A 20,432-nucleotide genomic window follows, 5' to 3' on the forward strand; every position below is an offset into this window, starting at 1 on the left:
AAATCCCGGTTAGGTACATAGAAAACGACTAAATATCCCCTTAATTCAGTAAATTAAATTATTATGCATTCGTTAATTATACGACAAATACATATTTTTTTTAATAAAATAGTTCTAAAACTATATTTTTATTCACCGTCATTTTATTATATTAACGTGACAATGTCAACCAATTATTATATACAACAGAATAGGATAATGATAAAATTAAAATGTAATTTTTAACAATACTATTTTTTTTATAAAGCATAAAAAGTCTCTTAAGACATGCTAAATTTCCTCTAATTTTATACACCAAATTAATAATAATAATAAGAAAAAATTACAGTTTACCCCTTTAAAGTTGACAAAATTTTTCAATTCGAACACCAAAGTTTCAATTTTTGCAATCTACCCCCAAAGTTTCAAATTTTTGCAATTTGACCAATTGTATCCAAAACTTCCCATATTGCCCATAATTTTTATTTTTTTTATTTTTTATAAAAAAATTTTAAAAAAATTCGGGTTGGCTGTAGCCACCCCTTTGGCCAACTGGCTATTTTTGCAGACCTAAATTTATTTATTTTTTCATAAAAAATAAAAAATAAAAATTAGGGGCAATATGAAAATTTTGGAATAATATTGGTCGAATTGAAATTGGAACTTTGTGGAGTGAATTGCAAAAATTAAAACTTTAGTATTCGAATTGAAAAACGCCGTCAACTTTAAGGGGTAAACTATAATAATAATAATAATAATAATAATAATAATAATAATACTATCAAATTCGAAAATCACAAACATAGATAGAGAACAACGAGAAGGGCAAAACGGTAAAGTAATAGTTCCACGTCTGAAAGTGACAGTCACGTCAAAAACTCGGCAACGGTGGGCGGGACTTTCGTAATCACCTTCCTGCGCTCTCTGAAATTCTGTTGATCGAGCTCAGATTTTTACATTAACCCACGAGATTTTCGTTGGTTATGTGAGAAACGCGGTGGTTGGCAATGATAAGGAGAATTCGTATTCGTAGTCTATAAAACACAGTCAAAGCCGAAAGTTGAATTCCCTTTTTTCGACCTTCCTTCTTCCACTGCGACCAATCACATACTCTCTGACTCTCTTCATCTTCCTCTTCCTCTTCCTCTCCTTGTAGTTATATGATCTTCTTAGGGTTTGTTATGTGAAATCACTTGGTTCTTTCTCTCTCTCTCAATCCAATTCTTTCTGTGTCTAAGAATACGAGTTTTCTTTGACTGCGCGCTGTGCTCCGTAGTTGCTGAATTTGTCAAATGGGAGGTGACTACTGTTACTTGGGTTTCTTGTTAGGTTGGCTGAGATTATATGGAAGAAAGCGTTGAGTCTTGTGGTTTCGTTGACTCCATTCAGAGCACAGCTCGGCCGAGCTGTTTTATTAGTCTCAGCTGATTGAATTTGTTTCTTTACATTTTTTAGAAACCATTTGAATTTTTTAATTCAGTGGTACGATACGCATAGAAAATTTGAAAATTCATTGAATTCGTACGATTTTGGGAGAGAACAATGGGGGGAGTGTGCCCCGGCGGGATGGCGAAGCATAATGCTAAAGTTGGAGCGAAGGTTGCTGTGAAGCCCAAGAAGACGAAGAGCATTAGCAATCAGAAAGGGGATTGCTATTCGGATTCTGATCCAGTTGATTTCAGAAAAGCGACGCGAAAGTGCGATTTGTCTGAGGGGCCAAAGTCGGGCTACTCCGAGCCGTCGACACCGATTCGGTCGACGCCTACTAGGAAAGGCAACGTGCGTTTCACGACTTTGAATTTAATTATAGTTGGTGATTTTTAAGAAATATGATCTGTTAAAGGAAATGTTGTTTCACGACTTTAGTGGAATTCGATATACTGTAATTTACCTATCCTTGGTTTATTTTTTGATCTTTTTTTTTTTTTTTTTTTAATTTTTTTTATTGCTTATCTAGATTATCCAGAAGAGCCCAGGCAGAGTTGGCGAGTTGACAGCAGATGTTCTTGACACAATTCTAAGTGGCCTGTCAAAATTTAATCCCAATCAAGGGTGTGCAAATGGCTCGGCTTCAGGGGGAAATAGAATATCCATATTGGCATTTGAAGTAGCCAATACAATAGACAGAGGTGTTAACTTGTTGCAATCTCTTTCTGAAGAAAATATCCAGGTCCTGAAAAAAGAGATTTTACATCCAGGAGTACAACAATTAGTTTCCACAGATATTAAGGAGATGCTAAGCTTTGCTGCTGCTGACAAAAGGTTGTTTCTTGTTAGAGAGAATAGTTTGCTTTTGCTATGAGTTTTTCTTGTCTTTTATGTCTAGTTCAACGTACTGGATTTAAGCTCAACTTTTTTTTTTTCTTTTATCTTTTATAATTTCATTTTCCCCTCTTTTACCTTGGGGCATTTTAGGCAGGAGTTCGAAGTTTTCTTGGGGGAAGTAATTAGATTTGGAGATCTATGTAAAGACCCACAGTGGCACAATCTGGGTCGCAGCTTTGCTAGGTAAGTTCTTTATAAATGGCAGTGTAGTGCGATGTATTGCTGATGTTTGCTGAAAATGCACATATAATTCTTGAACTGCTTGTAATATTTCAGATTAGATTCTGATGATCCAAGCTACAAACAACTTAAAGTACACACAGAAACGACCATTCAGGAGTTGACCACTCTGGCTCAGAAGACTTCTGTAAGTTAATAATTTTAAAGCTTTGCATTTATATGTGCTGCTAGTTGGCATAGTAGTGATTGTGCAATGTCATAGGCAGGATTGGACCATCCTGTATAAAGGCTGCATTATAGTAATGCCTCCTTCCATGCCCTATCTACATTACACATTTTATTGCTAAATCTTCTGGTGTAAATGTTAAGGATTTTGTGTGTGTGTATATATATATATAGGTAGATAGATATAGGTGGCTTTTAGCGATCTTTCAAAATACATAATATATGTGCACTTCTAAGACATGTTGGAGATGTTTTATCAAACCATTTGAATTGCATATTCTGCAGTTTTTTACTGTAATCCTAATTTTCCATGCTCTATATAAGTTTTACATTTTTTATATCTACACTTGAAATTATAATTGATCTCTTTGATTACTCTAAGAAGCTAACTTTACGCTTGTATAGGAATTATACCATGAGCTGAATGCTTTCGAGAGATTTGAACAAGATTATCAACGAAAGCTTGAGGAAATGGAGTCTTTAAATCTCCCCCGAAGAGGTTAGTTGTAACAAAATCTTGTTCATTTATACCACAGATTTCTTAGATATGCGAGACATATTATATGGAAGTTTGGCATTTGGACTTGTCTAATTAGTGACATTCAACGAAATATTGGATTACTCTGTTATGGTGATTTAAGATAGGTTGATGTGCTATTGGACCACTATCCCCTTTTCACATATTTTATCAATCATATGTCATGCTAACAACCTTGAAAGAAGAATAAACACTATATTCATATCAGAATTTTCTTTCAGCAAGTAATACTCTTATGTTGTTATGTGATGAAGGATTTACTTTTTCGATGACTGACGAAAAAAATCTCTCTACTTGTAGTGGTACTTAATTTTTCATTTTCTACCTTCTGTTGAGCTTTATGGGCCTTTGATCTCATAGTCTTTTGCTAGTATTTAATCAACATCCTCTTTTAGTAGATAATATATTGTTTTTGGATTAAATTTTGAGAAGGTTTTCAAAATGCGAACTCCTGCTTGTTAATAATTTGGGTCTAGTTTCTTCCAGAAGCCTGTCAACAACAGCAGTGCAGTAATTTCAATAACGGGTCATTTTCTTTGTAATTGTAGGAGAGAGTCTCAAAATTTTTCACAATGAGCTAGAAGAGCAAAGAAAGCTTGTAAGGCGTCTGAAAAAGAAATCTCTATGGTCTGAAAATTTGGAAGGGGTATGTAACTATGAGCACTTGTTATTCTCTCTGAAGAGGAAAAATTATGATATTTGTGTACCGGTAGAAAAAATCAATTATCAATTGGCTTCTATGTTCTTGAAGGTACTTTATGCTTCAATTTATAAATTAAACTGCTAGTTTTGATTAGGTTTTCTTGTTCTTTGTGAAATAAATGTTATACTACCTTTCTTGATGTAAATGGCAATTCTATGAATGTAGATGGCAATCAAATATAAATACCTATTGATTTAATAAGATTCTATGGTAGGTCATGGAGGAAAGTTTCTACTTTATTTAGTCTTGTCTTCCACAGGATAGAGTAGAGTATTTGTTTCTCTTTGTAGAGTAACATATTTTTTCGAAATTATTTCTTATTGCAGATTGTGAAGAAGCTCGTGGATGTTGTTACCAGTATACATCAAGCTATCTGGGAAGCCTTTGGAAATAGCGGTATGAACTCAGCATCTCAAAATGAGACTAGCCCAATATGCCTTTTTCCAATATGGGAGTTCACTTTAAAAAGTAAAATGTCCATTGTGCAACAACTAATTGCCACATAAATGTGATAGTTCATTTGTCATTTTTGTTTTCCTTCTCCTTGCTCGGTAGGACTTGGTAATTTTTTGGATGTGTGTTTATGGAAGTGATGAGTTTTAAGAGGAACTTTTATGGATGAGTTGGTACTTTGAAATAAAAGTCTCATACTGGTGTGAGGATTCACCAATATTGTCAAATTTCCTCTAGCTGCTCTTGAATCTCCCAAGAATTTTCAGCTCCTGGCCAAAAATGAGATCATCTGCAAAAATATATACAGGATTCACCAATATATACATGTCATTTGTAAGATTATATAATGAATTTTCAGCTCCTAGCAGCCCTTGTAAGAATATACAGGATTCACCAATATATACATGACATCTGTAAGTATATAGAATCTTACTTAGCAGAAAAATATAATTAGAGTCTTCTTTGCAACCCTTGTCTTTTATAACTACATATGCCCCAAGTATGCTATGGCCTCTACCTATTGCCATGTATGACCTGGTCATATAGAACGTATTAGTTTGGTTGGATTTTGCTTTCCATTTTGGTTTGACATCCTAATCTAACTGTTGAACTAACTCAATGACTTGCCAATTATTCTATGGCTTTCTCTATTTATTTCTTATGTTGATAGATCTAAATGTCGAATTTCATTATATGTAACTGAATTTCTGTACATATATCCTTTCTTACTGCATGGTTTTATCATGTCAAATGCAACATGGCATTATTTCTAAATTTGCTACCATTCATAATTTTTTTTTCCAGATCCATCAACTACAAGTCATTAGGACATAGTTTAAGTCTTTAAGAGTTGTTGGCCTTGGAAGATGTGCTTCAAATGATTTACTCTTAAATCCTTATGAAGTTGTCAATTCATGTCAGGTACCACATTGGTTATCGAGGAGCCTAGTAAGAGTCCTGAAAGACTTGGGGAAGCTGGTCTTGCATTACACTATGCCAACATAATCAACCAGATAAGTATCATTGTAAGTATAAATCTCCTCTTTTCAGTAATTACATGCTATATAATTGGTATTGATTTTCAAAGTACATGTGCCTAAATGGAAAGTTACATGCTAACAGGCATCTCGTCCAACCACCCTTCCTCCAAATCTGAGAGACCAATTATATCGAGCATTGCCAGAGAGTGTGAAGGTGGCTCTACGTTCCCAAATGCAGACTGTTGATGCCAAGGAACAGGTATGTCCTCTGAAGAATAGTTAGACCCTTGCCGTTTTCTTGTATTCTCCGCTCATTGTTTTCTTGCCTCATTGAGATTTAGCTTTAGTGTTTCTTTCTTTTGTCACTTGTTGGTGTGTGCATATGCACGTTAATGCTACTATCATCATTCTTATTTGCTTCTCATTCTGTTTCTCTACAGCTCTCAATTTTTCAGATCAAAGCTGAAATGGAAAAGACTCTCAAGTGGCTTGTTCCAGTTGCCACAAATACAATTAAGTAGGTTATATAATGTGTTTATTGGGCGTTTTGCTTTACATGTCTGGTTTTTCTGTTCTTTTCTAAATTTTGAGTATTGATATAGTATTTTCCTTTTTTTGTGACAGAGCACATCAAGGTTTTGGATGGGTTGGAGAATGGGCAAAGGCTAGGTCAGTCACGGCCTCTGCATGTTTTTGTGTGTGTATGTGTTTGCGTGTCCTGTGTGTGTTGTGTGATGTGGGTGCCTGTGTATGGAACATTTACTTAACGAACGAGATGCATAACTAGAATGATATTTAGTAGTGTTTGTTCTCACTGGACAGTAATGAGTTCGGCAAGAGTTCAACGACAACCAATAACATGATCCGCCTCCAGACACTGTATTATGCAGACAAGGAGAAAACAGACCTATACATCCTCAAATTGGTGACCTTGCTTCACCGTGTGATCAGCTTAATAAGACGTAGAGACCATGGTTTCAGGCCTCTGCCCTTACGATCTCCAACTCGTAACGCACTCGATTTTCACTCCAAGATGCAACATTCTGTATCCATGAACTATAGTTCTAAAACCCATGGAATTCAACTTTCTCAGGAAGATAAAAATTTGTTAGATGAGGTGATTGGAAGCTTAAGCGTCCCTGGAATCAGCAAAAGCCAGAAATTCACTATGGCCGAGGAGAGAGGGATCAGAGTTTGGCCTTTGAGCAGGAGCACTGGGAGTTCCCCTACTAGAAAGTTGGATGCAAAACAAGACTTGAAGACTGACGTTTCGGATATCATGGACAGGCTAGAATTTATAATTAGTGAGGCTTCTTGATCGATATCCCATTCCAGGCATTTTTCTCCACTCCCAAAATCGTATATTCATTTCTCTCCCTCTGTTCATTCCAATGTATTTTTTGGTTAATTAAATTCTCATTTTATCATGTAATTATCCCTGTTTATGGTGGATAGGTGCAAGTATATAATATGATATAATTATATTGTAATTTTTTCTTCTGGTCTCTTAAATAGTTAAATTTGGATACCCAGAGAGAGGAGTAGCCCATTGGTATAAGAGGTAGAGGGCATGCACACTGTTCAGCTTCAAAATACAGTATTACTGTTAAAACTCTGGCAATTTCTGTCATTTAAATTGTGAATATTTATAGAAGCATATGGTATGGTAGGGTTTCTTATAACCAGGGAATCCCCATCAAAGAGCTTTTCATTTGATTAGAAATTTAAAGTCTGATTTCAACTTTCTACTTTGGAAATTTGGTTAAAATCTGATTTCTTTCTACTTAGGAAATTTGGTCAATACAGTTTTGTCATCAAATGAATAAATAGTAATAATCATATTCCATTTCAGCTTATTGTATTCCTGATAATATTCATTTATGTTCGTAATCATCATTCCAATGTACCAAATTAACGTACCCCAACTGTTTATTACATTCAGCTATTGAAAGTGCTTATGGACTAGGTAGGCTTTTAAACTGCTTCCATAAACTAATTGATCTTCACTCACACAAAGCATGGTTTTGCTTGCATTTCTCTTACCTTAAACAACTCTCAACAGCTCCTTACTTCAATTTAAAAATCAGTTTGCACCAACTTCATTAACTCTATGCAATGCTCCGGTCCCCTATATATATATATATATATATAACGTGTTCATAATTCACAATTTCACAGCATTTGCTAGATCTGCACTGATCATACCAATGAAGACCTTCAAGACCCACAAAGCTTGTATTCTTCTCATCTTCCTCTCTTCCTCTGTTTTTCCTTCAGAATCTCTCCCCCTGGCCAGCTTCCCACCGAGTCATGAAACCACTCCCCCTTCAGGTGTACTTGTTGATCCTGCTCTCTCTCCACCGTATGGCGAACCTATTTCAAATAAAAAACCTTCTTCTGCAGAGTCTTCGGAGAGCCAGGAGGGAGAGTCCGAAGCGGGTTACCACCAAGAACCGGGTTATCCACAACAGGGCATGAACCAGCCTTTATCTGGCTTCAGTCAACCATTTTCTTCTACTAACCAGCCTTTATCGGGTTTTAATCACCCATTTTCTTCAACTAGCCAGCCTTTATCAGGGTTTAACCAGCCATATTCATCTCTAAATCAGCCTTTTGGGTCTTATAACCAGCAAGGCTTAGTAAACAACAATCCTCTTGGACTTGGTAATGGGGTTTTCAAAGAAAAGGCATTCGTGCTAGGAGTTGTTTTACTTTCTCTAATTACATTTGGTTTTCTTGTTTAGTGTGCTACTATATATATTATGAAATATGGGCAGAGGAATAACCAACATTGTATATGGCCTAGCTCTCCCGAGGCTATCGATCGTTCCTCCTTCCATATGTGTATTGGTTTCCATATGAAGATTTGTATTGATGCAATTTGTTGCAAGGTAGAAAGAAGAATCTGTATTTGTTGTTGGTTTTTTTTTTTTTTTTTGAATTGATATCATAGATAACCGAGATAAAAATCCCGAAACAGCAACAGAACTACAGCAGGGAAACTTCCCTCCATAGAAATACGTCAATGGTCCACATCTACTAGCTCTTCATATACTTCATGAACGCAGCAAGGATAAGTCACTATGACTGTAATTATTACAAAATGTTTCGTTGATGCAGTGTGGTGTAATGAGAAGCAAAATATGTATTAATAAATTACGCTTAAATTGAAATTAGAGACGCAGTCCCAAAAGAAAAATTACAAAAGTAATCATAATTAAAATAATCAAAAATTTCACTCGAAAACGTCACGTGAATATCGAGCAAAGTTTTTACCCATGATTAGCCATAATCTCGTTCGAGCAATGAACAATAAACTCCAAAGCTTAATAGTCTTTATCTGATTTCTTCATTTCAAATGACATGGAATCCATGTTAATTGATAAGTTACCAAAAAAAAGTGCTGTAAAGAAAGTAGGACAATCACTTCAAAGCATCATGTTTGAGATATCTTTATTTGTAGTTCCTTGCTGATTTAAAGAGTTGAGACATACGATCACTCTAACAAATAACCCACAACTCAAGAAGTGTTCCAAGGAGAAACGGTAATGGGGCTTCTTACCTTGTGATTTCCATTTTCTTCAACCCAAACTAGTTCGCCAAATGAAACTTCCCCTTCCTTGTTCCCGCTATATTTGATAATTACTGAGTAGGACTGCTTCTTAAACTTCTTTCCAAACACCAATATCTCTGGCATGACTGTAACTTGGGAATTTTTCGGTGACGATACCTTGGCCTTGTATGTTGTATTAATGTCTTTACCAACATTGGTTACCGTCCTTTGAAATCTGATACTACTTGTGCTATTGTCACTGTATAAAGCGATAAATGACGGGTAATTGAGATCAGGAGATGGGTTTGAGCAATTGTACTTGTTTGATCTAGTAATTTCTGATATTTGGTTATGGGTGTATTGTAAATAGCATAAATGGTTCAAATGGTCCTGCGGAGTTGCATCGTAAATCAAACCCGGGTCAAGTGCTCGATTTGAATCAATCATACCCGCTCCCATGGCTAGTGGTGAAGCAGGTTGCATACTAGTTTCATTATCTCGTATTGAGTTGAATGTATTATCCAAGGGGTTTGCAGTGGTGACAATGGCAGACCTAATAGCAGCCGGGCTCCATTTTCGATGTGCAGCTTTCAGAAGTGCAGCTACACCAGAAACAAAAGCACAAGCAACCGACGTGCCGGATGCAAAATCGAATTCACCTCGGAAGGCGCCAAAATCATTGAGCCAGGTGCCATCACATCTGGCTTCAGAACATTCGGATAACTCCGCGAAGGACCTCTTGAGGCGTAAGTAGCAACAACTGGCGCAGGTTTTCTATCTCCAAATGTTTGTTTGAACCTGATGCTAGCATTGGGCTTCTTATTAGACTCCACGTATCCCATCAAAGTCGAAGCATCCTTCAAGCTAATGACAACACAAGGACACAAAATTATTTTGAATACTTCGGGGTTTTGGTCTATAAGTATAGCACCTGTAACATTTGAAGATGTTACGTTAGAAAGTTGTTCAAGTGGAGATCCAGGGAGCTCGAGGCATATAATGACGCCTTTAGGGGCTGCAGATAACAACTTCGGAGAATCGCATTTTGATATGGTTTCGTCGTATACCAATGGTGATTGTTCAAGGGATGAAATATTACCTGGAAAAGTGGACCATCCAGTAATAGTTTCCCCATTTCCCAGAGTTATGGTTCCAGCGAACCAACGATCGGTGCTACCCGCTGTAGTAGTGATGACCCATGGAATCCCGTTTTTAACTGTGCCGAGGCTCGGACCTCCATTTCCCGCTGCGCATGAAACTAGAATGCCTTTCTCCATTGCTTTGAATGAAGCCTTTGCTATGCGATCCCAATACAATGGTATTGTTTCATTTTGTTGTTTGGTCAAGGAGAGGTTAATCACATCAACACGATTAGCAACGGCTTTGCCTATAGCTGCTTCAGCGTCAAAGATAGAACTTCCTTCATCCCATATAACCCTATACGCGGCTACACTCCCATAAGGTGCAATACTTTTTGCTGTTCCTTGAGAATACCCAAAATAAGATGCTCCCTTTACATAATTTCCTGCAGCTAGAGAGGAAACCATGATCCCGTGCCCCATAGTGTCCCTACCAGATTCCATGCTCACTCCACTAAGTTTTTTGGTAACTAGGAGACCCTGATAGAAGTACTTAGCTCCTATAAGCTTTTTATTACAGAAGGAGGAATTAAAATTTTGTCCTACCTGACAAGATCCCTTCCACTTAGCTGGAGCTTTAGTAGTTATACCATCATCCTTGAAGCTCAAGCTTTCTGGCCACACACCGCTATCTACAACTCCAATGATAATATCCTCGCCATAATTTGTGATAGGCCAAAGACCAGAAAAGTTATTCAGAGAGAGGAATTCAGGGGTGGAAGTGGTAGCAGGTGTGACGTCAACACTATCATCGTAAGTAGTACTTGACATAAAACCTGGGGAATATTTCTTCAATGTCTCTAGTTCATCAAGAGAAAGAAGAGCACTGAATCCATGAAAATCATTATCATAATTAGGAAATATAGTTGAAGTGGTTGGATTTGCTAAATCGAGAGAAGCAATGATGGAGGAGTACCAGGTATGGTCGTTGGGCATGGAGGACTTATCCATGTAGATGACATATGATGACCTCTCTAGCTACTGGCTTGGACTTGGCATGGAGAATTAAGAAAAGCCACACACAAAGGATTAAGCGTGGACGAAGAACCCCAGTAACAAACCCCATGGCAAATGCAAACGATGAAAAGTTTGTAGAAAAGGAGAAAAGTTAGCTATCTATATATCTTGGGTAATTTGAGATTCCCTGTCTTGAGTGACTAAGCTAGCTATTTGTCTATATATTATTATACCTCTTTTGAATAGTTTCTTCAATATTTAATTTTGGGGACGGTCGACCATTATTAAAATATAAGTTAAAACTATCTTGCCTATTAATTGATCATAAATTTACACCCTAATCATCTTTCTATGAGGCTAAAGATGAAAGGATAAAATAAAGGACTAAACTAATTTCTCTCTTATAGACATGAAAGGTTAAAATAGTACTTGATTTATCACAATAGGTGTGGAATATTAAATAATATGTCTATGAGCCAAAAGATTAATTTGGTAATATGAAAGGTTAGAATATTAGAGGAGTAAACTAATTTCCCTCTTATAGATATGAAAGGTTAAAATACTTTGATTTGTCACAATAAATGTGGAATATAAAACAATAAGTTCTTGAGCCAAAAGATTTTGTATGATTAAAAGTTAAAATAGAGGACTAAACTATTGTAAATTTCTAAAGGTAATTTGTTCACTCTATTTTTTTTTTTTTTTTTGGAAGGAATTTGTTCATTCTTATTGATAACAGTGTACATTCTCATATGCTGAGCCTTTATTACGATATAAATCATATGTTTAATTAATATATATCCATTTCATTTTGGATTTCCATCAACACTACATTTACTTATTTATTTTATTTCCTTTATTTCATATATCTCTCAAATTGTAGGTCAAGTAAAATGATCAAAACCCAAATGTAGACTCTCTTTTTTGGATGAATCTGTTGAGACAGTTGTCAACTCTGGTAGCAACTTGCAAAGTGCCTAAGTTAGAATTGTATAGAATGAGAGTAAATAATAATAAAATAATAATAATAAAATGAGAGTAGTAGAGATCGAATTCACCGTGTTTGGTGTTGCGGTAGGCTGCTCTTTTTTATATAGATGTAGTGAGCCTGCTTGTGGGATTCTTACTAAACTTCCTTGATATTTGGCAACGGTTAATCAATAGATGTCTATGTAGAGGTTGCAGGATGCTCTCTACATGCACCTGGACTCCTTTCAGAGAGATTCGGTTTGTTATGTCCCGATTGGGTTTGTTGAGCCTTGATTTGGGCTCCCTTAATTGGTAGACCTGCACGATTTGTTGCCCAACCATATAATTTGAGGTGGATTTTGGACTGGCTTTACGGGTTTGTACTTCATTTGTGTAATGAGCCATGGGCTTTTTACTTCTGGTGGGCCTTCGTTTTTGGGCTTTGCAGTGGAAAAGTATTTTGTGCTCTGGTTGAGCCTTGTTTCTTTGCAGGACTCGTGTTTGGATAACAATCACATCCCTCTGGCCAACAGCATAAAAGAGGATTGTTGTTTTTCTCAAAAATTTTAAAAAATGCCCTTATCATTTTTTTGGCATTTTTTTAAAATTACAATTTTACCTCCTCCCTTTTTTATTTTTTATTTTTTTAATTTTACCCCCAAACTCCAAATGCAACCCTGTATCTTAAACTACCCAAGGTTATGTGATTTCGGGTGGCCCAATAACAAAGAATCTTGATCCAATTCTACAAACCATTACATTATACCTTAAACGATTTTTTTTTTTAATATTATTTTTTAAAATCGAATATTGTATTTTTAGACTCGCTGCATCATTATATGGAATTCAAGGTCCAACTTGAACCGAGTTTTTAAACCCCATTTAAGCCCAATCAGGCAATCACCCTCAGCTTGCTTGGGCCAAGCTGAGCAAGTCCGGGCCTAGAGAAATATGATGGACTGCAGGGGCTTGAGCCAAGCCCAGAGTCTGGCAGCCTAGGCAAGGTTCTGGGCTTGTTCCCAAGAACTCCTGCAGTTGGCGGTGCTTAGATTGTTGAGTTGAAGAATTCTTGAAGCTAGGGATCACTTGTAAGCCATTGGGCTAGAGCCAATGACTTTGTAAAGAAATGGGTGAGCTAGGGATCAGATTGGTTAAGATGGGAGTGCCCAATTGTCGTAACCAGGCTTTGGAGCGGACACCCATCTCGCATCTTTAATACGAGTTCGAACCACTCATCACATCCCCTTGGCTGCCTGAAGGATCATGGCCTTCTTGGGTCTTCAATTTGCTTACTTATAGAAGCGCCTTCAATACAATATCGTCCTTCCTTCTCCATGTGGGACAACAAATCCTCATAATCTTTTAGTTTCTCTATTTATCCATCTAATAAAGTAGCCCGATCAATCGATAACCCAAGTTGTTAAACAAATATATCCTCATAATTTTTTTCAGCGTCGTGTTAAACAATTAGAAAACAAATATATTCTTCATCCAAATTGTTCAACTAACGAAACAGTCACCTAATCAAGCATTCTACATGGCTTGCTTTTTTCATTCAAATAAATAAAGTACAAAAAATGTTATTTATTCAAATAAATAAATAAACTATAGAAATATGGGCTTTCCTTGTTCGTATACATAGTGCTATACAAACTCTCAAATGTTGATTTTCAAGTGTAAAAATTACTATTTGATGAAGTAACAAATTAAAATACATGTATCAACTACAATCTATGATATTAGGCTACTAGCCTATCATCTGCTCTATGTACGGGTTTTTCATTATGATTTAATTTTAAATTTTTTTTTGCAAAAAATCTTCTAAAAGAATAGAAAAAAATATAAACCATAATAATAATAATAATGAAAAAGAAAGAAAATAAATGTTATAGAGGAATTCATTAAATTTAAACAACTGTTTATTTCTGTCCTATGGTGACGATTGAGTGGATCAAATTAACATTTTAAATAGAGTAATGTTATTTAATAAACTTAAGTACAACTTTCATTAAATTGGATAATGTAGCAATAAAAATCATTCCTTAGATTAGTGCTTTAAAGAAAAAAAAAAAAAAACTAATGCATCGTTTGGTTGACAGCATGGGTATTTCATTATTCTATTATGAAATGGAATAGTTATTACTAAAAATAGAAGGAAGTGTAATGAAATAGTTATTAGTTTGGTAACGACAAACATGCTTTAAGTGGAATTTAATCAAAATTACGAAGAAAAAGAAAAAGAAAAAAAAAAACAACCTCACTATTTCTTTCTTTTTTTTTTCAACTTAATTTTTAAAAATAAAAATAAAAAACAAAAATATATATATATATATAAATATAACATGCCACCCACCCATAGTGGTCGGCCACCCAAAGAGCAGCCATTTTTTTTTTTTTTTTGTGAGTTTAAAATAAAAGGAAAAAAAATATATGTATATATGTGTGTGTGTGGGTTTTTGTGTGAAAAATTCAGCATATTCCTCTATGTAAGTAATTAGTTATTTATGTGGGAATAACTATTCTTAGAAATAGATCTCTACCAAACAAAAGTATGACTACTCCATAATTACTCAGGAGTAACCATTCATTCCAGTGATTTATTTCGCAAACCAAACAGGACATAAGCCTTGATATAAGAGTTAATTTTTACTGATAGGTCATCCAATTGTATGAAAAATGTACAAAAATATACTAAATATAATGACTCTTTAATATATGAAAGGTTAAAATACTTGATTCATCGCAATAGGTGTGGAATATAAAACAATAGGTCTATGAGCCAAAAGATTTTCTAATATGAAAGGTAAATTTCCCTCTGTTTAAAATATTTGATTCATCACAATAGGTGTCTTTTCTATTCCCATGAACCCTTTTTACTGTAGGCACTCCCCTCCACTTATCTGGAGCTTTAGTAGTTATACCATCATCCTTGAAGCTCAAGCTTTCTGGCCACACACCGCTATCTACAACTCCAATGATTACATCCTTGCCATAATTTGTGGTAGGCCAGAGACCAGAGAAGTTATTGAGGGAGAGGAATTCAGGGGTGGAAGTGGTAGCAGGTATGACAACACTATCATCATAACTTGACATAAAGCCCGGGAAATTCTTCGACGTCTCTAGTTCATCAAGAGAAAGAAGAGCGCTGAATCCATGAAAAGTGCTGTCATAAGCATATATAATTGAAGGTGAAGACAAATGGTACTTTTTGGCTTCCAATGTGGTTGGATTTGCTAAATCGAGGGAAGCAATGACGGAGGAGTACCAGCTATGGTGGCTGGCGAAAGCCTTGGGCATGAAGGACTTATCAATGCGGATGATATAAGATGACCTCTCCACTGGCCTGGACTTGGCATGGAGAATTAAGAAAAGCCACACACAAAGGATTAAGCATGGACGAGGAACCCCAGCAACAAACCCCATGGCTAATGCAAACGATGAAAAGTATAACAAAAAAGTTCGTAGAAGAGGAGAAAAGTTAGCTATCAATCTTGGCCGGGTAATATGAAAGGTTAAAATAGTACATGATTTACCACAATAGGTGTGGAATATAAAACAATTAATAGGTCTATGAGCCAAAAGATTTGGTAATTATGAAAGGTTAAAATAGAGGAATATATAAACTAATTTCCCTCTTGTAGATATGAGAGGTTAAAATACTTGATTTATCACAATAGGTACGGTGTAGAATATAAAACCATATGTCTAAGACGAACGCTAAAAAGCAATAGATGCATCCAACATGCTTCTCGAAACTCCTAATTACTGAAATCAAACAGTAAAAAATCCGAAGAAAAAAAGAAACGCAATTTGTTGCAAACCGAAACGTTAGTCAAAAGAAAAAAAGCTCGTCATCTTCAACATCTCCTGCCGTTTGTCTCTTCAACCCTTTTGACATGCACGTAGATATTCTTTAAGAATCTCAACAACGGCTCTAAGATAGCAATGGGAACGCCGGCTGGTAAGAAATTATATAAAACCCTACTTTTTAATTCTTTCACTGTATTAAATTTTTTGAATTTTTTTTATTTTTTTATTTTTTATTTATAAGAAAGAATCTTGATACAATTCTACAACCCATTACATTATACCTTAAACGATTTTTTTTTATATTATTTTTTTAAATCAAATATTGAATTTTTAGACTCGCTGCATCATATATGGAATTCAAACTCGGCTCGAACTTGAGCGGAGTTTTAAAACCCGTTCACATTCAGCTCGATCAGGAGGATCCTCCGAGGCTGGGCCTAGTGGAATATGATGGACTTAAAAGGGCTTGAGCCAAGCCCATGGGCTCGCAAGCAAGGCAAGGATCTGGGCTGGTTCCCAAGAACTCCTCCGGCTGGTGGGGGGGTCTTAGATTGTTGAGATGAAGGATTCTTCAAGCTAGGGATCAGATTGGCTAAGATGGGAGTGCCCAATTGTCGTAACCAGGCTTTGGAGCGGACACCCATCTCGCAACTTTATTGCGAGTTCGAACCACTCATCAGATCCCCTTGGCTGCCTGAAGGATCATGGCCTTCTTACGCTTTCAATTTGCTTGCTTATAGAAGCGCCTTCAATACAATATCGTCCTTCCTTCTCCATGTGGGACAACACAACAAATTCTCTCTATTTATCCATCTTACACAGTAGCCCAGTCAATCGGTAATCCCAAGTTGTTAAACAAATATATATTCTTCATTTAAGAAACAATCATCGAATCAAGCATTCTACCAAATTAAAAAACACTAGAAATGTGGGCTTTCCACATTCGAATACCACTTTCAGGAATTATCCCAAAATTTTACAAAACCAAGATGAATAATGCAGCTGCCTCTAAAGGGAACTATAGAATGGCCTGTCCACATTTGATGACATTTGCAGGAATTGGAGCTTCATCCTCTACAGGAATGGTTGATGGGTCTTCTTCTCCAATACCTTTGACTCGTATGTACAGCTCTTGCCCAAGATACCAGTTCTCTGCATTCTGTGATCTAAGATTCCAAAGTCCTTGATTGTCCAACTTTACCAATATTGCTGTCCAAGCAAATGGAAATACCTGCGAATTATCACAACAAAAGCAACTAACAACATGTACATAATTAACCTCGCATGATAAAAACATGATGTCTGTCAGCAAACCTGGACTGTGGAGCGAGAAACAGCATCAACCATGTTGTATCCTTCTTTCTTACTCTCATCCCATGTCCCAAATTCCATGCTGCAAATTAATTTCCCAATTTCATTTGTTAAAAAAATATTTTAAAATTTTAGTCCCTACAAAAATTAATACGATATACCCCTTAATATTAAATTTTTAGTTCGGTCCCTGCTTAACAATTGAGAAAATAACACTCACCCAACGACAAAGAAGTTGTAGCCATCAAGGTGCCATGTTTGTATATATTGACAGGGATTTTGAAAAACCACTTGGAAAAAATCACGATAAACAGCTTCAACAATTGAAGTGCCAAAAGTTGGAAGAACATCGTCATTTGGTGTATCAGGAATAATGTCAGAGTAAGATGCATCAGTGAGTCGAAAATAGTCTGCCAACTTCAATGGTGTGTCCTGGTGAACAAATGAGACTCCATTAACGGTATAGCGATGCTCGTGTCCGTTAGACATAACACCGTTCTTTAATATGAGTGTACGTGTAATGTCGATGTTGCCGTAGTGGTAGGAGCCTTGCGGATTTAGCCGAGCCGCTCCAACCATTAAGTTCCACCTGTTCAACCCAAAAAAAATTTAAAAAAAAAAAATTGAACAAATTACCCCTATCGAATTACTCAAAAAATTGAGTTATAACATAGCATATTAACATCATTAGATGCAAGTGTAAAACTTTAATTGATGTATCACTAATTTAAATAATATGACATTATGTTCTAAAAGAGTAATTCGATGGGTTGGAGTCTAGGCTTCAAACAAAAGTCATTCGTACAAATTATCATCACCTATTTTTCTCTTCTCTTGCCAACGTGTCAATAATAATAATAACAATATGACATTATGTACACAATTTAACTTAGAATGCGGACAACTTAAAAGGGAGGTGTTATAGGGGCTTACTTGAATGAACAATTGTCCTTTCTCTCTTAGATTGTGTAGATTTCAGTAAAATTCAGATAGTCTAATTTAACAAGATGGGTCGAGATGGTGGAAATGCTTACCTAATGGAATGGGCTTGTGAAATGGAGTAGGTATAATCATATGTAGCTGGGCCTGGGGTAATAGGGCCCATTGGAGCTTCAACAGAGCCAGGATGGCGAATGATAGCAAGACCCAGGAGTTGTCGTTGAGTAAAGCGAGAGGATGCAATCATGTAGTAGGAGATGCAATTTATCTGCTTCTTTGCTGTGACCAAAACTGAGTAAGATTGACCCACGTGGATGTCAAGATTATTGTAGTCTTTTTGAATGGTGTAAGATCCTTCAGTCTCAACCAGCCGCATCACATGGCCCTGAATTCTGAAGTTCAGAGACGTTTTCAAGCCCACGTTTGAAATTCTGAGCCTGTATGTAGCCCCTACAATTTAAGGGCAACATTATTAAAAAAAAAAAAAAAAAAAAGACACACAAATACATATGTTGTGAAGAAATTTTATGCTTATTTTCTTTATTAAAGGAATTGTAAGCCGGATTTCACCTGGTTCAAATTCAAAAATTGCTTGTTTGGGTCCGAGCCCATTTATAAGGACTCCATCCGGGTCGGGCAAACCGTTCCCAACATCAAGCAAGGCTCTCAACAACTATAACAACAAAACCATTCAACAACCAATACTATTATGATGCTTATATAAAATTGTTTTAAATTATTATAAGAACGAATAAATTTAATTATTTAATTAATATTTTAATGATAAGCATACCCGATAGTCAGTATTGTACCAATCACCTATTAGAATATCCAAATCTTTGTAAGGATGAGGGAAAGGAAGAGGAATGACAGGGCGATTGTTCATCCGTATGGCACCATATCCACCTGCAGCCTTCTGAAATAGAAGTGAAGGGAAATAGAAAAAGCCTCCAATTTGATCCTTAATCTGAAAACTATATGTCCATCTCTGGCCTGGCAATATCGGACAGTTGGTTTCTTGCACTCCATCCTGCCATGAATTCCTTCTTAGTTGCACTCCATTCCTACATTCAAAAGGCAAATTTCCACCAAATCAGAACGAAAAATAGAAGTGATAAATTTTACCTACTCTTTTAAATTGTCACGTCTTTTTTAATGTTACTCTCAAACTATCAAAATTTGCAATATGGGTGTTTGATGTATTAGCCTCTTTCAATCAACCTATTATGTTATAATTTTTGGTTAACTCTTAACGGGAAGAATAAAAATGACTAAAATATATCCGTTTATAAAAATTTTGCAAAAAAAAAAAAAGACCAAAAAAATTGTCACGTCTTTTTTACTTCTTTTGCATTTTTTTAATTAAAAATATATTTATATATTTATAGGATATAAGAGACATTTACACATCGTTTGAGTTAATGAAAAACGTAATGGTAGAAAGTGATTAAAAAGAGCTCATACATTGGACACCATGGCAATTAAGGGTAAGAAAAATTTATATAAGAGAGTCATTTCGTAAAAAAGTTTAAGTTAAGCTAATAAAAAAAAATCAATCATTTCATCAAATATTTTAACAATGGCAACCATGTCATAAGAAATGGATCCACCAAGTTGTTATGAATCTTAATATTCACAACATCATTGGTCGTCGCGTTCAAAAGTGGCCCGGGGAATTGATCGTTGATCACAATCACCTATAAAAAGGCATTTTAGTAATCAGTTTCATAAAGAATCTAAAACAGAAATGTGTATATATATAATAGAAATTAATTAATTACTTGTTTCTCAACGCCAAGAGGGGCACGGTGAGAGTAAGATACGGTCCAGTCAAGGAAAATCGGCGGCGACTCGGCATGGACCAACGCCGCGGATACCCAGAGGATTGTCGACGTTATAAACCTCAAACAATTTGTTAGACCCATTTGTTCATTATGCTCCTCCAACTCCAAGAGAAGAGACCTTGGTGTACCTTTAAGTAATAGAGGCCGCGGGGAAATTCAGATAAGTATTCAATTTGAAATTCTCTTATTTTATTTTGAAAACAATGGTTTAGTAATTAAAAAAAAAAAAATGTTGATGGAAAATAGGTTTGTCACATGGACTGCGCCCGATACTCCAGATTCCCATGGGAAAAATGATTTCCAACGTCACCATTATGTTAATAATATATAATACAAAAGTTAATGATCATTTAATTTGCATTGACATGTTAGCATATGATTGTGTAGATGAACTTTCATGGTGTTTCATGTTTTCACCCATATAAAACAATGAATTTTTAAAGGAGGGTTACTTTGTGTACCCATTCTTATTAGTTTAACTTTGAATCTGTGTAAAGCGTTCTCTTCATACAAATCGAGTAATATTC

General features: G+C 35.8%; 3 protein-coding genes, 2 non-coding genes and 1 pseudogene across 5 annotated transcripts; 2 read left to right on the top strand and 4 right to left on the bottom strand.

Moving 5' to 3' along the window:
* The first annotated feature begins 960 nt into the window (after positions 1 to 960).
* Positions 961 to 6,880, top strand: LOC132189956 (protein PSK SIMULATOR 2). The gene is made up of 12 exons (XM_059604813.2): positions 961 to 1,758; positions 1,937 to 2,241; positions 2,395 to 2,487; positions 2,581 to 2,671; positions 3,115 to 3,208; positions 3,796 to 3,893; positions 4,277 to 4,346; positions 5,325 to 5,428; positions 5,526 to 5,642; positions 5,824 to 5,900; positions 6,008 to 6,052; positions 6,206 to 6,880. The coding sequence occupies exons 1-12, from the start codon at positions 1,522 to 1,524 to the stop codon at positions 6,699 to 6,701; spliced, it is 1,827 nt and encodes a 608-aa protein (XP_059460796.1). The 5' UTR covers positions 961 to 1,521; the 3' UTR covers positions 6,702 to 6,880.
* Positions 6,881 to 7,590: 710 nt separating this feature from the next.
* On the top strand, positions 7,591 to 8,127 carry LOC132191053 (uncharacterized). The gene has a single exon (XM_059606072.1). It carries the CDS (start codon positions 7,591 to 7,593, stop codon positions 8,125 to 8,127), a length of 537 nt encoding a protein of 178 aa, XP_059462055.1.
* A 776-nt stretch (positions 8,128 to 8,903) lies between these two features.
* On the bottom strand, positions 8,904 to 11,026 carry LOC132191054 (subtilisin-like protease SBT3 pseudogene; annotated as a pseudogene).
* A 2,113-nt stretch (positions 11,027 to 13,139) lies between these two features.
* On the bottom strand, positions 13,140 to 13,245 carry LOC132191160 (small nucleolar RNA Z279/snoR105/snoR108). Its single transcript, XR_009441192.1, has one exon. It is a non-coding gene; the product is annotated as a small nucleolar RNA Z279/snoR105/snoR108 (small nucleolar RNA).
* Positions 13,246 to 16,390: 3,145 nt separating this feature from the next.
* On the bottom strand, positions 16,391 to 16,496 carry LOC132191159 (small nucleolar RNA Z279/snoR105/snoR108). Its single transcript, XR_009441191.2, has one exon. It is a non-coding gene; the product is annotated as a small nucleolar RNA Z279/snoR105/snoR108 (small nucleolar RNA).
* A 333-nt stretch (positions 16,497 to 16,829) lies between these two features.
* SKS18 (SKU5 similar 18) lies at positions 16,830 to 19,986 on the bottom strand. The gene is made up of 8 exons (XM_059606074.2): positions 19,843 to 19,986; positions 19,649 to 19,758; positions 18,855 to 19,125; positions 18,632 to 18,734; positions 18,157 to 18,511; positions 17,343 to 17,711; positions 17,126 to 17,204; positions 16,830 to 17,042 (listed from the first exon to the last, which is right to left on the bottom strand). Exons 1-8 carry the CDS (start codon positions 19,984 to 19,986, stop codon positions 16,830 to 16,832), a joined length of 1,644 nt encoding a protein of 547 aa, XP_059462057.2.
* Positions 19,987 to 20,432: the final 446 nt, after the last annotated feature.

The sequence above is a fragment of the Corylus avellana genome, chromosome 9 (assembly GCF_965113065.1).
Source record: "Corylus avellana chromosome 9, dhCorAvel1.hap1.2, whole genome shotgun sequence".
NCBI classification, from domain to species: Eukaryota; Viridiplantae; Streptophyta; class Magnoliopsida; order Fagales; family Betulaceae; genus Corylus; species Corylus avellana.

Coding starts and splice junctions, on each gene's coding strand:
- LOC132189956 (XM_059604813.2), top strand. CDS start 1,522: ATGGGGGGAGTGTGCCCCGGCGGGATGGCGAAGCATAATGCTAAAGTT. Junction 3,209..3,795: donor TTTAAATCTCCCCCGAAGAG/GTTAGTTGTAAC, acceptor TTGTAATTGTAG/GAGAGAGTCTCAAAATTTTT. Junction 5,643..5,823: donor CTGTTGATGCCAAGGAACAG/GTATGTCCTCTG, acceptor GTTTCTCTACAG/CTCTCAATTTTTCAGATCAA.
- LOC132191053 (XM_059606072.1), top strand. CDS start 7,591: ATGAAGACCTTCAAGACCCACAAAGCTTGTATTCTTCTCATCTTCCTC.
- SKS18 (XM_059606074.2), bottom strand. CDS start 19,986: ATGGGTCTAACAAATTGTTTGAGGTTTATAACGTCGACAATCCTCTGG. Junction 19,759..19,842: donor CTCTTGGCGTTGAGAAACAA/GTAATTAATTAA, acceptor GCCTTTTTATAG/GTGATTGTGATCAACGATCA. Junction 18,735..18,854: donor GGTACAATACTGACTATCGG/GTATGCTTATCA, acceptor TTGTTGTTATAG/TTGTTGAGAGCCTTGCTTGA.